This window comes from Pleurodeles waltl, chromosome 3_1 (assembly GCF_031143425.1).
Source record: "Pleurodeles waltl isolate 20211129_DDA chromosome 3_1, aPleWal1.hap1.20221129, whole genome shotgun sequence".
Taxonomy (NCBI): Eukaryota; Metazoa; Chordata; class Amphibia; order Caudata; family Salamandridae; genus Pleurodeles; species Pleurodeles waltl.
The window spans coordinates 1,596,806,352-1,596,819,234 of NC_090440.1; the positions used below are offsets into that span (position 1 = coordinate 1,596,806,352).

At 42.6% G+C, this 12,883-nt stretch overlaps 1 protein-coding gene across 1 annotated transcript in view; it reads right to left on the reverse strand.

Annotated features, from left to right (window-relative positions):
* The window catches only part of KIF5C (kinesin family member 5C), a 448,921-nt gene that overhangs the window by 375,102 nt on the left and 60,936 nt on the right, over positions 1-12,883 (reverse strand). Inside the window, exon 2 of the mRNA XM_069225223.1 lies at positions 8,586-8,676. Within this exon, the coding sequence (XP_069081324.1) occupies positions 8,586-8,676 (91 nt within the window). The remainder of the gene's footprint in view (positions 1-8,585; positions 8,677-12,883) is intronic.

The following is a 12,883-nucleotide window of genomic DNA, read 5'->3' on the forward strand; positions in this document are numbered from 1 at the left end:
GAAGAAGGCAGACCATTGGGTCCAGACAAGGGTAACCAAAATTACCACTGTTGGGGAAGACCAAAGGAAAGAGGCCAAAAAGCCCCACAAGGGAAAGATGGGAGCCAGAATAAATATAAACAGTCTTCTCAAGGCCCCCAAAAACCTTCACAGGAGGGTGGGCCCATACACTCCTCACAGCCTAGGGGTGGGTACAAAGGAAGGAACTTTGATCCCAAGGCTTGGTTCTATGACTGCAAGAATTGAGGGCACCAAACTGGAAAACCTAGCTGTGAAGACAATAAAAGTGCCTCTAGCCAACCTGCAGAAATGCAGTTGCGTATCTCCAGATGGGATCACAGTTGTGGCCTGACCATGTCAGTGAACCCACAGAGGCAACACTAGTCACGGTGGGTGGGGGATAGAGTTATTATGCCCTGCCTGGCCTAGCAATATGCAAAAATACAGGCAGTACCATTTGATAAATCGGGAAAAAGATGAAGCCCTTCGGGACACAGGAGCTAGTGTCACAATGGTGACCCAGCATTTGGTTGGTCCACTCAAATCAGTTCCTAGTAGGGCAGTCTTATCCTGTCACCAGTTCTGACAATGAGACAATGTTCCATCCCATGACTATGGTTACATTTGACTGGGGGGGGAGGGGATCTGCGATGGAGTAGTTGGACAGAAAGAAGTAGTTAGTGTCCTTATCCAACCCAGTAGATTGCCTGCTTGGAAATAACCTGGAGCATTTCCCCTGGGCTGAAGTAGAACTGAAGACCCATTTAGCTATGCTTTGGATCCCAGAATGGGCCTGTGTTCAGATCAGGGCACAGAGCAAACTTCAGAGAGAAAAAGAAGTGTTGGATCCTGAAATAGTGGACCATTCTTCCAAGAGAAAAGGCAAGAAGACTGGGGAGCCAGCTTTTATACAGATCTCAAGTCAGAACCCCTCTTCTCAAGAGGGGCACTTATTATTTCCAGAGGGACAGGCCTAAAAAGAAATCATAAAAATTTTACTAGACCTGCAGGTTGAGTAACTTAAATAATCTACTCGACGTAACTGTAATGTACTTGACCCGTAAACGGGTCTCAATTTGTGTGATCCTAGGCAAATCGTTTAAAGAGTCGCCTTTTTCTTCATCCTCACATATAACTGCACCTTCAAATACGTGAGCTCAGCATTTCTATAATACAAAAAACCTCTTTTGTTTGATTAAATAGACTGAAGTATGCTGCATGTATCACAAGAATCTAGCCCACATATAAGGGATACATGACCCATGACTTCTTTTAGTTTACTAACAGCGTTGCCATCTGGGAAGGAGTGTTTGTTAGTTTGTTTAAACACTCACTTTAAAAAGGTATATTTCTAAACTATGATGTAGTAGCATATTGTCATCTACACACAGTACATTTCCAAGAAATGTCTAAAAACATTCCACTAACTTGCAACTTTACTGACAAAACTATACAGTGTATTAACAATCAGTGAAAATTGGATTTCAGAAAACATATCCTTTGCACATCAACACGTAAAGTATTCAGGATTGTTTTCATCCTATTAAAATATTTTTTAATCACAAAGAAATTTAAACAAGCATTTGCAATGGAATAGGTCTCGCGTTTGCTCGAGTTAAAGCTATTACATTGTAAACTCCTAACCAAACTTTTCTTGCCATATAAACTGAAAATGAAAAGTAAAAAACAGTTTCACATAAGCAAGCAGACGGCCGCCATGAGCGTAAAGCAGACACACAAAAGGAAACAGAAGTTCGCTCGCAGTGAAACGTATCAGCAAAAGTGCAATTATTCATGTAACAAGGTCGATGTCATGCAAAGTGCTCGACTTCTGCCCAGCGGGTTCGAGCTGCCTACGAATTAAAGAGAAAAACGAGTTCAGAAACCATACCAAAGACATGGAGCCACATATGTTTTCAGTAGTGGGCTGGTGTGCTCGAGGCAGCCTAAACACCGGAAAAGGCATGACTGATGCATGCCCTTCTCTAATTAAATCAAGCGAATTTTAAAAGGCAAACCCACAAACCAACCAAACTGATGGGTGTGACATAATCGTGGTTAAAAGACGCAGAGAGATTACACCAGGGACAGAGCACTTTGCGCTCGACCCTAAAAATGGGCTTACACAACTAGTGAAATATATTTTGAAATGTTTGCACAGTTGACTTAGTCGATTAAATGTTGCGTATTAGGAAAAACCTCTTACCCTATTTCTTTTTATTTTACACTCTCAACAGCAGGTCACACAGTTCACCTTACAAAGTCCTTGAACTCTGCAGTCAGAAGGAAAATTAATTCCAAGACAAACTGACTTTTGACCTTTGTCTGAACACAGAGCAAAAGAGACATAAGAACAAGATTTAAAGGCATCTTTTATTGACCCTCCACTTTTCAACGGAACAGAACACCTGTTCTTTGTTAACTCACCAGAAGGGGGCGAGTAAGTCCTAAAAATAGCTCGACCTGATCAAATAAGAATCGCCATAGCGAGTGGTCGAGTAGACTTTGAGCCCTGCAGAGGGAACCGAGCCTGCAGAACTTGGGCCTTACCATTCAGAACTCCTAGGCCCAGGGGGATCCTCCAGGGAGGATCTGTGCCAGGGACAAAGAACCTGTCCCACTCTTGAAGGCCTGAGCCAGCAAGCTCCAAAGGAAGAAAAGGATAGTGTCAGTCGTACCCACAGGGTTTATTGGGAAGATGGATTCCTGTTCACAGAGACCTCAAGCCTGGTGCAACCAGAAAGGTGGTAATACATCAGCAGTACAGAGAGTTTCTCCTCTCTCTAACCTATGACATTACCCTAGTTGGGCATTTTGGGCCAAAATAAAACTTGGAGCAGGCTAGTGCATCATTTTACTGGCCTGGAATGTCCCAGAAGTGAAGGACTTTTACCAGTCCTGTGTCACCTTCCAAGCCAGTGGCAAAGCACATGGCCACCTAAAGGACCCCTTAATTCCACTACCTGTGGTCGAGGTGCCCTTTGAAGTGTAGGGTTTGATATTGTTGTCCCCCTTGACCATCAGACAGCATCAGGAAATAGATATATCCTAGTGGTACTGGATCATGCCATTAGATATCCTGAAGCCATACCCCTTTGGACCATCACTGCTCCTGCGGTAGCAAAAATCCTCTTGGGTCATTTTTTTTTTATCACCAGAGTTGAGTTCCCTAAGGAGGCAGTATCAGACAGAGTTTCTATCTTCATGTCTGCATACCTAAAACACATGGAAGGAATGTGGTGTAACTTATAAGTTCACTGCCCCCATACCATCCACAAACAAATGGATTGGTTAAAAGATTTAACTGGGCCCTAAAATGCATAATTGGAGGACTCCCTGAAAAACTCAGAAGGAGATGGAATGTCTTACTTCTATGCCTGCAGGGATGTGCCACAAAAGGGAGTAGGATTCTCTCCATTTGAAATTGTATTTAGGCATCCTGTTAGGAGACCACTGGGCATTGTAAGGGAAGGGTGGGAGAAGCATCTCAGAGTTCAAGCAAGACATAGTGGACTATGTACTTGGCCTACGTTAAAAGGATGGCAGAGTACATGGGAAAAGCAAGCCAAAACCTTCAGGCCAGCCAGGAGCTGCAAAAGCACTGGTATGACCAAACATCTGCTATGGTGGAATTCCAACCAGGTCAGAAAGTTTGGGTGTTGGAGCCTGTGGATCCTAGGGCTCGCAAAAGACAAATGTTCTGGGCCCTATCCCTTACTTGAAAAGAAAGGGGAGGTCATTTATCTAGTTGACCAGGGCAGCTGCAAAAATCCCAAGAGAATAATTCATGTCAACCGCCTAAAACCCTACAATGACAGAGTTGATGTGACCATGGTTACAGATGAGGGACAGGATGAAGAGAGTGAACCTCTCCAACAACCCACAAGATGGCTCTGTGGATGGAGTGGTCTTATCAGTTACCCTCTCAGAGCAACAGCAGGCTGATTGCAGGCATGTCCTCAACCGGCATGCTTGGTTATTCTCAGTGACCCCGAGTAAGACTGATTGGTGTACCCATGATGTAGACACCAGTGATAGCTTGCCTGCCAAAAACAAAATTTACAGACAGTCAGACCATGTCAGGGAGAGCATCCAGACAGAAGTACAAAAAATGATGGATTTGGGGATAATTTAACCCTCAGAGAGCCCAGTAGCTTTAGTCCCCAAACCTCACTTCAAAGGAGAGAAAAAGGAAGTGAGGTTCTGTGTGGATTACAGATCTCTCAACTCAGTAACATAGACAGATGCACACCCAATTCCAACAGCTGGTGAGCTTATAGACAGCTTTGTGGCAGACAAATATCGGAGTTTTTTTTACTGGATATCTGGATACTGGCAGATTAGCCTGACCACAGGAGCGAAAGAGAGGTCTGCATTCTCCACTCCAAGTGGGCATTATCAGTTTACTGTTATGCCTTTTGGATTAAAGAATGCCCTTGCCACCTTCCAAAGGTTGGTGAACCAAGTCATTGCTGGGCTGGAATCCTTTAGTGCAGCTTATTTGGATGGCATACCTGTCTACAGCTCCACCTGGCCGGATCACCTGGTCCACATAGGAAAGGTCTTTGAGGCCCTGCAAAAGACAGGCCTCATTATCAAGTCCAGTAAGTGCCAAATAGGGCAGTGTAAAGTTGTTTACCTGGGACACCTAAGAAGGAAACCAAGTCCAACTCCTCCAACCCAAGATCCAGACCATTCGGTCTTCGGAAACCCCCACAACCCAGACTCTATCAGGGCATTCCTTGGTTTGAACTGGGTAGTAGAAGTGGTCCTAGCCAAGAAAAATGATGAGGGACATGACCAGCCTGTTGCTTAGCGGAGCACTACTCCCTAGGGAACAAAAATGGAGTGCCATAGAGAGGGAAGCCTTTGCTGTGGTCTGGGCCTTGAAGACGCTGAGCCCATACCGGTTTGGCTCTCACTTCATAGTTCAAACAGACCACAGGCCTCTCAGATGGTTGCAACAAATGAAAGGTGGAAACCCCAAACTGTTTAGGTTGTCTATTTGGGAATAGACTTTCAAGTGGAACATAGACCTGGGGCTGCCAATGCAGATGGCTTTTCCAGGTTCTCCCACTTAGATGATGAAGACTCACTAGGGAAAGGGTGGTATCATTCTCTTTCATTTGGGGGGGAGGTGGGGATGGTGTGAGAAAGTGCTTCTTTTGACGAGGTTAGCCCTCACTTTTTGCCTGGTGGTTGGTGTGGTTTCAAAGTTGTTAGTTCCCAGGGCCCCTGCTAACCAGGTTCCTTGGGCCAGATCTCTTTCCAAAAATTGTTGTGATGTATTGGCACAATTGGCAACACCTTTAGCTGTCACTATCAGTCCCTAGTACATGGTACTTAGGTACCAGCAGGCCTTCCAGCCCTAAGGCAGGATGCACTATAATGCATGTGTGGGCATAGATGCATGAACAATATGCCCTTACTGTCTCCTTGCCAAACCTGGGACATAGTAAGTGAACAGAGAAGCCATTTTAACTGGATGTGCTGGGCACTGGTCAGTAGGAGTTTCAGAGCTGCATGATGGCAACTCTGAACCCTAGGTTATTTGGTATCAAATTACTCAGAACAATAAATCCAAACTGGTACCAGTACTAGATTTATTGCAAAATGTACTGAGGGACCACCTTAGAGGTGACCCCTGCAAAAGCTAACTAACCCTGGCATCGTTGCCAGCCAGTTACAACCAGCCTGCCACCACCAGGCAAGATTCTGGAACCCTGGAGTGAGAGCCTTTGCTCTCTGAGTTCAGAAAACAAAGCCCTTCCTGGGCAGAGGTGTTAGACATCCTCTCCCAGGAATGTGAAATGCCCTGCCAATGACATTCAATGGGCTTGCCGCTCTAGAAGCTCAACCCCTAGCCCTGCTGCTAGCTGCAGCTGGCCTCCCCCATTGCAAACCTCCACTTTTGGCGGGAGCAATGGCCGGAATATGCACAAAGGACAGGGGGAGTGGCCACCCCCAGGTTGCACCACCCCTAGGGTGCTGCATGCAAGGTGACCTTCCATTTCATTTTCCTCCATCTTGCATGGGACCTTTTCCCACAGGAAGTGGTCACATATTGGCTGTAGCCACCCTAAGGTAGAAGGCCCATTAGTCACTACTAAGGACTCCCCTTAATGCCCACTAAATGCAGTATTTAGTGGGCACCCCAAAACCTGCAGATCAAATTCCAAGGACACAAGAAGGCCAGCAACAAAGAAGACCCAAGGCTCGAGAAATGCAATCCTGCTGAACAAAGAAAAAGGCACCAAACCCACCCTGCTGCACCCAGGACTCAACAATCGCCGCTGAGGGGTTGCATGGACATCAGACTGACTCTACAAAACCCCAGAAGACCTCCAATCTTCTGAAAATCGCCAAAGATCTCCCTCCAGAGTGAAGGCATAGATCTGGAGGACAAATCCTGCGAGTGTGCCAAGTTTGGAGGCACTGCAACCTCCAGTGGTTAAACCTGCAATAGCCCGGGGTACTGGATCCCCCAACGTCGAACACCCAGAAGAAAAGTCTACTCCAGACTCTCTAAGGACAGAAGCAAGCTCAATTGGAGGGACTTCAGGATACATAAGAACCACCCTCTCAAGTGGCCCTGCTGACCTCCAATCCATCCTCAAAGTGACCTGCCTCCTGGTTCCAAGGGCATCTTTGTGCACAACTCTTGGCTCACCTATCTGCTCTGCACCTAGCCTCCCTGGGCCCTGCACTGGAGAACCAGCTGTGCTGTAAGGGTCCCCTCCTCCTTGCGACCTCCACACTCCAAGTGGACCCACCAGACTCATTGTGAAGTCATCCTGTGCAGTATTTTGCCAAGTTGTCCCCTGAAACGGTCCTGCACCAGCTCCAAGGACTTTTCAGCAGCTGCTCCTACCGAAACCGGGACCTGCCCGAACTTCCCCAGCTGGTCCACAGGACATCTCAATGACCTCGATCTAAAAAAAAAAAAGGAGACATTGGTAAGCACATTGCCTGATTTTATATGAAATTTTAAGTTTTTCCCCATTGATTCCTATGGTGCGTAATTACGCACAAAGACTATTTTTGCTAAATTTTGAAAATTCGTAACTTAAAAAGTACTTACCTGATTTTGATGATCTTATTCTCAAAAATGTTATAAAAAAATCAGAAGTGTTTTTGTAAATTGGTCTTGAGTTATTCTTTTGAGTGTGAGCCCATATTTATTGATACTGTGTGTACAACAAATGCTTAGCACTCCTCCAAGATTGGCTTAACTGCTCGACCAAGCTACCATAAAAATTTGAGCATTAGGTGGTCTAGTGTTTACCTCTGTGACCCAACGTGGGGTTGCTTGGACTTTCTGCACAGTGCACATCATTTCTGTACACTATATAGAGAGCCAGCCTCCTAAAAAACACAGGGATATAATACTGACACCAAATGTGCTGCATTGCTTTGCATAATTTGAATTTCCCTGCCACATAATTTAGTCAACCCAGCCAATAATTGGGGGAAGGGGTGGTAGGCGGTATACCTCAGCCCATGGGGCACACCATTAAAATCATTTTCTCTAAAGGGAAGCGGCCTCCCTCTTTTTTGTTTTTTTGCTCCAGTATGACTCATTAGCACAACCTACTCACACATATTTCAAAACACAAGCATACAAACACGTCAAGGGCTTCAGCAGCATTAGGAAGAAGGTTTTGTTCCTGCCAGGCACAGCAGTGATTGATTCTTGAACTAAGCACACAGCACATTTTTAGAAAGCAAATTGACTGCACAAACCATTCTGCTAGGAATTAACCGGGCAATGTAAGAAAGATGGCTTGTAACCATGGCGCTGGATTCCCCTGAGCTGGCAGGGCCCTTCAGAGCGCAGGAAACCTGCAGGCAGTTTCCTTTGTGGCCTTGAAAACTGGTCATCTCATTACCTGACGACAAAGCCCAGGAGCTCAGCGCTAGGGTCTTGCGGGCAGTTACAGTCTGCATTGTAATTACAGTCCTGTTAATGACGCAAGAGTGGGCGATGCACCAGGACAGCCCTAAACATATGTTTATATATACACAGTTTCTTCAAACACATAAGCACTAAACATATTCGTATGGAGAGGGAGAGACGCAATAAAATAAACACACAAACAAATTATTGAAATGCTCAATCAGGGCTTCTTTTTGAACCTGTATATTTTAGATGACGTTAACAAAAACAGAATGTGCGGTAGCATTAATCAATATAAGAATCCTTGATATGTACATTGATGCATTTTTCATTCAGTAAAATATAATAATACATTGTTATCTTCTTTTAGTTATTATACGGACACATTATCACTCTTCTCTGTGTAAGGCCTGGAATTTTTGATTTTTGCAAGTAACAACATGAAATATGACCTGCTGCAACTTGATACAAGGCGTGCAGAAATAGTTCCCAACAGCGTCTTTTTTCAGCTTTTCACCTTCTCCATAATTGTTGAGGGTCAAACTGTACCTGAGCAAATGCAAGTTGGGCAGACACCAGCCTCCGCTCTTGCATATTATTATACACGAATTATTCTGGCATGGAGTAGTTTTTTTTTAAATTCAAAACATATTTTTTATAGTTACAGAAAGAAAAATTACAAGCTTACCTTTAACAATTTGCTTGGCACAGGCATTATAAACTTGCTCTTGGGCAGTGTTGGGTGGTAACACTCTGTCAAAGACATATGGCTTGCTTTGCTGGAAAAACAAAAAACAAAAAACGAGAGAAATGACGCTTTAGACAATTGATTTGTCAAGGGTTACATTATGAATATTACATGCCCTGCAGTAACTGAAGCCACGTGATTGTAGTCCCTAACATTTACCAGTCTAAAAAAAGACATTTAATAATATGGAAGACTCACATTTCAACATTGTGTACTGTAATTTATGCGATTTATTTTATTTGTTAAGGGAAAACGCTCACTTCAGAAGAGGTTGTAAAATAACATTACATCACAGGTCACCTCTAATAAATTCTTATAGGCCACTTGTGACATTCATAGAATCCTAAATACAAATCTGCTCACCTCCAACACGCACACACAAAATGCCAAGTACTAGCGTGATAATGAAGGGGATTGGCTGCACAGGCCGGAAAGGGAAGCTGTTTAGAAGGTTCAGGGATGTGTTCAATGGAGAAAGCCACCTCAGAACCAGTTCAGAGGGAGCAGCAGGTATACACAGCAACCGCAACGTTCAGGTGTAGAAGATGGTAAACAATACAGGAAACCTCTTACAAAGTAACTCAATGTTCTCAAAGCAGGCAGTGTCAGGGGCCTGAAAATACCCTGGGTGGGAAATGGCAGAAAATTGCTAAGTCTACAAGGCATAGGGAGATTTAGAAGAGACTTGTGGCACTCTCCTTAGTACTCCTTCCAAATCAAAAGACTGAAACTACAAGACCAGCATCTCTGCATGCTACAACTTGATGTTTCCTTTCAAACAATGTGCACTAAGCGGAATATCTGGGGGGTCACTGAAGAAAAGTGGATAAGTTGGTTGCTTTCTGTGTTATAGTACTGTTACATTATGAGGAAGAAAATGCCCCAACTACACATCAAAAGAAGATTTGTGTGACAAAAAAAAAAAACATTTGGCCTATGCTGCTTGCCTTTCTCAGTTCACAGAACCCCTCAGTGATGTGAGATATCCTTATAACAAATGTTTGTGACTAACTTATCCCACATAAATTAAACTAGTTGACAACTTTGACTAATGGAATATGTGACCAATACAACGACTCATCAACAAATTAGGTGCAAAACGTGTTTTGATAAAATACTTTTCATTTTTAATTATATCTCTTCAAAGATTTCCAAAATGTTTACCATGGATGGCCTACGAAGGGTTAGCAAAACAACATTATTTGCAAGCGGTTTACCATATCTTTAGCATGCTTGGCACAACATTTCTAACCTTTTTTCAGGAGGTCTGCATTATAATCAGGGCCACTGGAATTATGCAGCAGGAGAGGGCCAAATTATGCAGCAGGGTTGAGTAAATTATGCAACAAGAAAACGGTATGCAACATGATGTGGCACATATTGTAATTATATTACTCTAATATTTTGTCATTTTTTTGTAATTTAGTATCACTGTCTGGGCAATGATTGCACTTCATTAGTTCCCAATTAACACCCAAATATAGCAGTAAGCAAAAGAAAGGTGGTCAGTTCAGTTTTGCAAAGGGCCTTCCAGCACGCACAAACACGTCTCCGCATTTTCAGTAAGTTTTGAACCATTTGAGTTAGAAACAATTTATTTTTGTTAAAATCTGCAGATTATGCAGCAGATGATGCATACGTGATATGGATTACGTGGCAAACGCAGCAAATCTATTATTATGGCAAAATCGCCAGAGCTGCACAGTCGAATAATTCCAGTGGCCCTGGTTTTAATTTAATTTTGCGTAGCAAGCTCTAATGGCTGATTCGTACACGGTTTTAGGGTGTTCCTGCCACAGGTAGTTAACCCATCTAAAGGGTAGTTGATTGAAGTTTTTATCCAAATACTGATTATCTCGTTTTTTCTGGTGCTTATGTTCATTATTTTAACCTTTATATGCAACACCTCAAGTTGAACTTTTAAGTAAGAGATAAACTTTTTTACACATTCCTGCCACTTTCCAATCTGGAAGAGCGGCTAAGATAAGTCCTTTCTCTGTGTCATTCATGAAATATGCTCAATTGAACACCAAGTGCATTAACGCCTACGCACCAATCATGTTGCTAAAAAAACAAAGTTGTGTTTATTTATTTACTTACATAGTTAATTTCTAACTGGCTTAACCAAGTCTCATCTCGTAGATTTCTTATCTCACATGATATATTTTAAAAATATTTAATACACAATTATAGGCATGGCGGAGTTTAAAAAAAAACATTAATAGCAGTAGGCCAAAGATGACAGCCACAATTTGCCCCATTTATGCCAGCAGCTATCATAAAAGTATACATGCCAGGCACACATGGATTTTCTTCTGTGTAATTATGTATGATGGCTGTGTAGCATTATGCAGTAGTAAATAGCAGGCAAGGACTGGGAACCTCAAAGTAGGATATGTTTGACTGCTTGAATAGTCCACAAACTCGTGAGCTTCTTGGATCCCCAAAGCCCTATCCAACCCAGCAAAGTGGTTTGAGCAGCTCTGTGAGAAGGGCAATGGAATACTCCTAAAGTTCATGGGTGGTGAGTTGGTGGGGTGCAGCAGGGATTGCCCCATATGGAAAATTGTTTTGCATGTGGATTGAAGAAAAAAACATCAGGCTGCCTTTTCCTAATAAGGAGTTAAACAATGCAGGTCTGCTGTATCCGAGGTTTCTCGTCAGCAGTGGCTGCTCCGTCTGGATACAAGCTCTACAAATAGAACGAGGGGTGGTAACTCTGCTTTGAGCAACCTCAAATAACTCCAAATAGCAGGTAAGTGCCTAGGATTACACAGACCTCACCTTGAAACTACAGCTAGCTAGGGAAACAAGGGGTTACTTAAAGGCTCAAGTGTTGCATTTCCTCACTATTATATTGTAACTTTTATAAGGGATATCAAAAAAGGTATTAAGAGTTTACTAAACTTTAATTTGATATTCTCTATACATGTTAAAACCATTAAGACATGCTGAGACTACTTGTAAAGAAAAGGTTGGCATGTTTCATTGCGTAGTGAAGTTAACGGCAAACATATTGAAGACAGAAAGGCAAGAAATTGAGGACATATTGACAGTATAATTGTACCTGGACACACAGGACCTCATGCATACCAAGTGTGCCACTACAGACAAGTGGTGCAATGTGTTCCTTATGATGGCAGAGGCCACATTAGATTTGAGTGCAGGTCTTTGGAGGTGAGGGAGTAGTCTATCATAAGCTTAGGAAGGGAACATCTATGGCAGAGACCATGCTGTACTCTCAACAGCTTTGAAGGACCAAGAAGGCCTGCCTCCACAAAAGTGGTGGCAGACTATTATCTATCAGTGCTAAACTGAAGGTTCTCCTGTAAAGCAAGAGATGCTTTGGTGGGCACTCCAAGGATCACAGCATCTTACACTTTGCCGGAACACTTCCATAATTCAGAAATGGGTTATTTCCAGCTTCCAGGGCCTGAAATATTACCATCAAATAAAGTTCTAAATATTGTGCTGCCAAGATATCATAATATATATATAAGTGATCTGTATGGATTTAGTGGTTTGTTTTTCTCCGAAGTCCACTTCAAAGTTCATTTATTACATTTCCAGATAGTTCCTAAGAGCTCTTCAAATAGCAAAAAAACAAAAACAGCCACATTCACGGGCAACACATGTTTCGCAACTCTGTCACTTCTTCAGGGTTGTTAAAATCATAAACAACATACAAAATAAATCTACCATTTGAGAGAAAATTTTGGACTTGTTACACATATACTGATAAATTATTATATGACAGTCTGAATCTTAAAAGTAACTGTTGATATAAGACAACTTAGCTGCAATTAGTACTACATAGGTCAGTGTGAAAAAATGCAAAGAACATAAAGGAACCCCAAGAAAAATTATACAAGTGAAAGACTCTTACCATAACAGAACAAAGTCATAATACATGCGTAACGTTTACCATACAGTTTGCAGTAAGAGTAGTACCCCACGTCAGCCCCTTGTATAGTACAAAAATATGTCAAACCTCTGACCATGTAGAGATCGCTCATTCTTACATGTGAGGTAGTTTTTTGTTTTTAATGAGAAAAAGTGTAAAAATGTTGGATGGTAGGACTTGTGCTGTTTCATAAATGCTTGGAACTTTCTACCACATAAATGTAAGAAAGGTCTAATTTTTAACCAAAATTTGATGTTTGTATGGCATTGTGGGTAAGAAAATTAAGTGACTTTTATGCAAGCCATACCTACTTGGACTTCCCTAGTTTTATAGC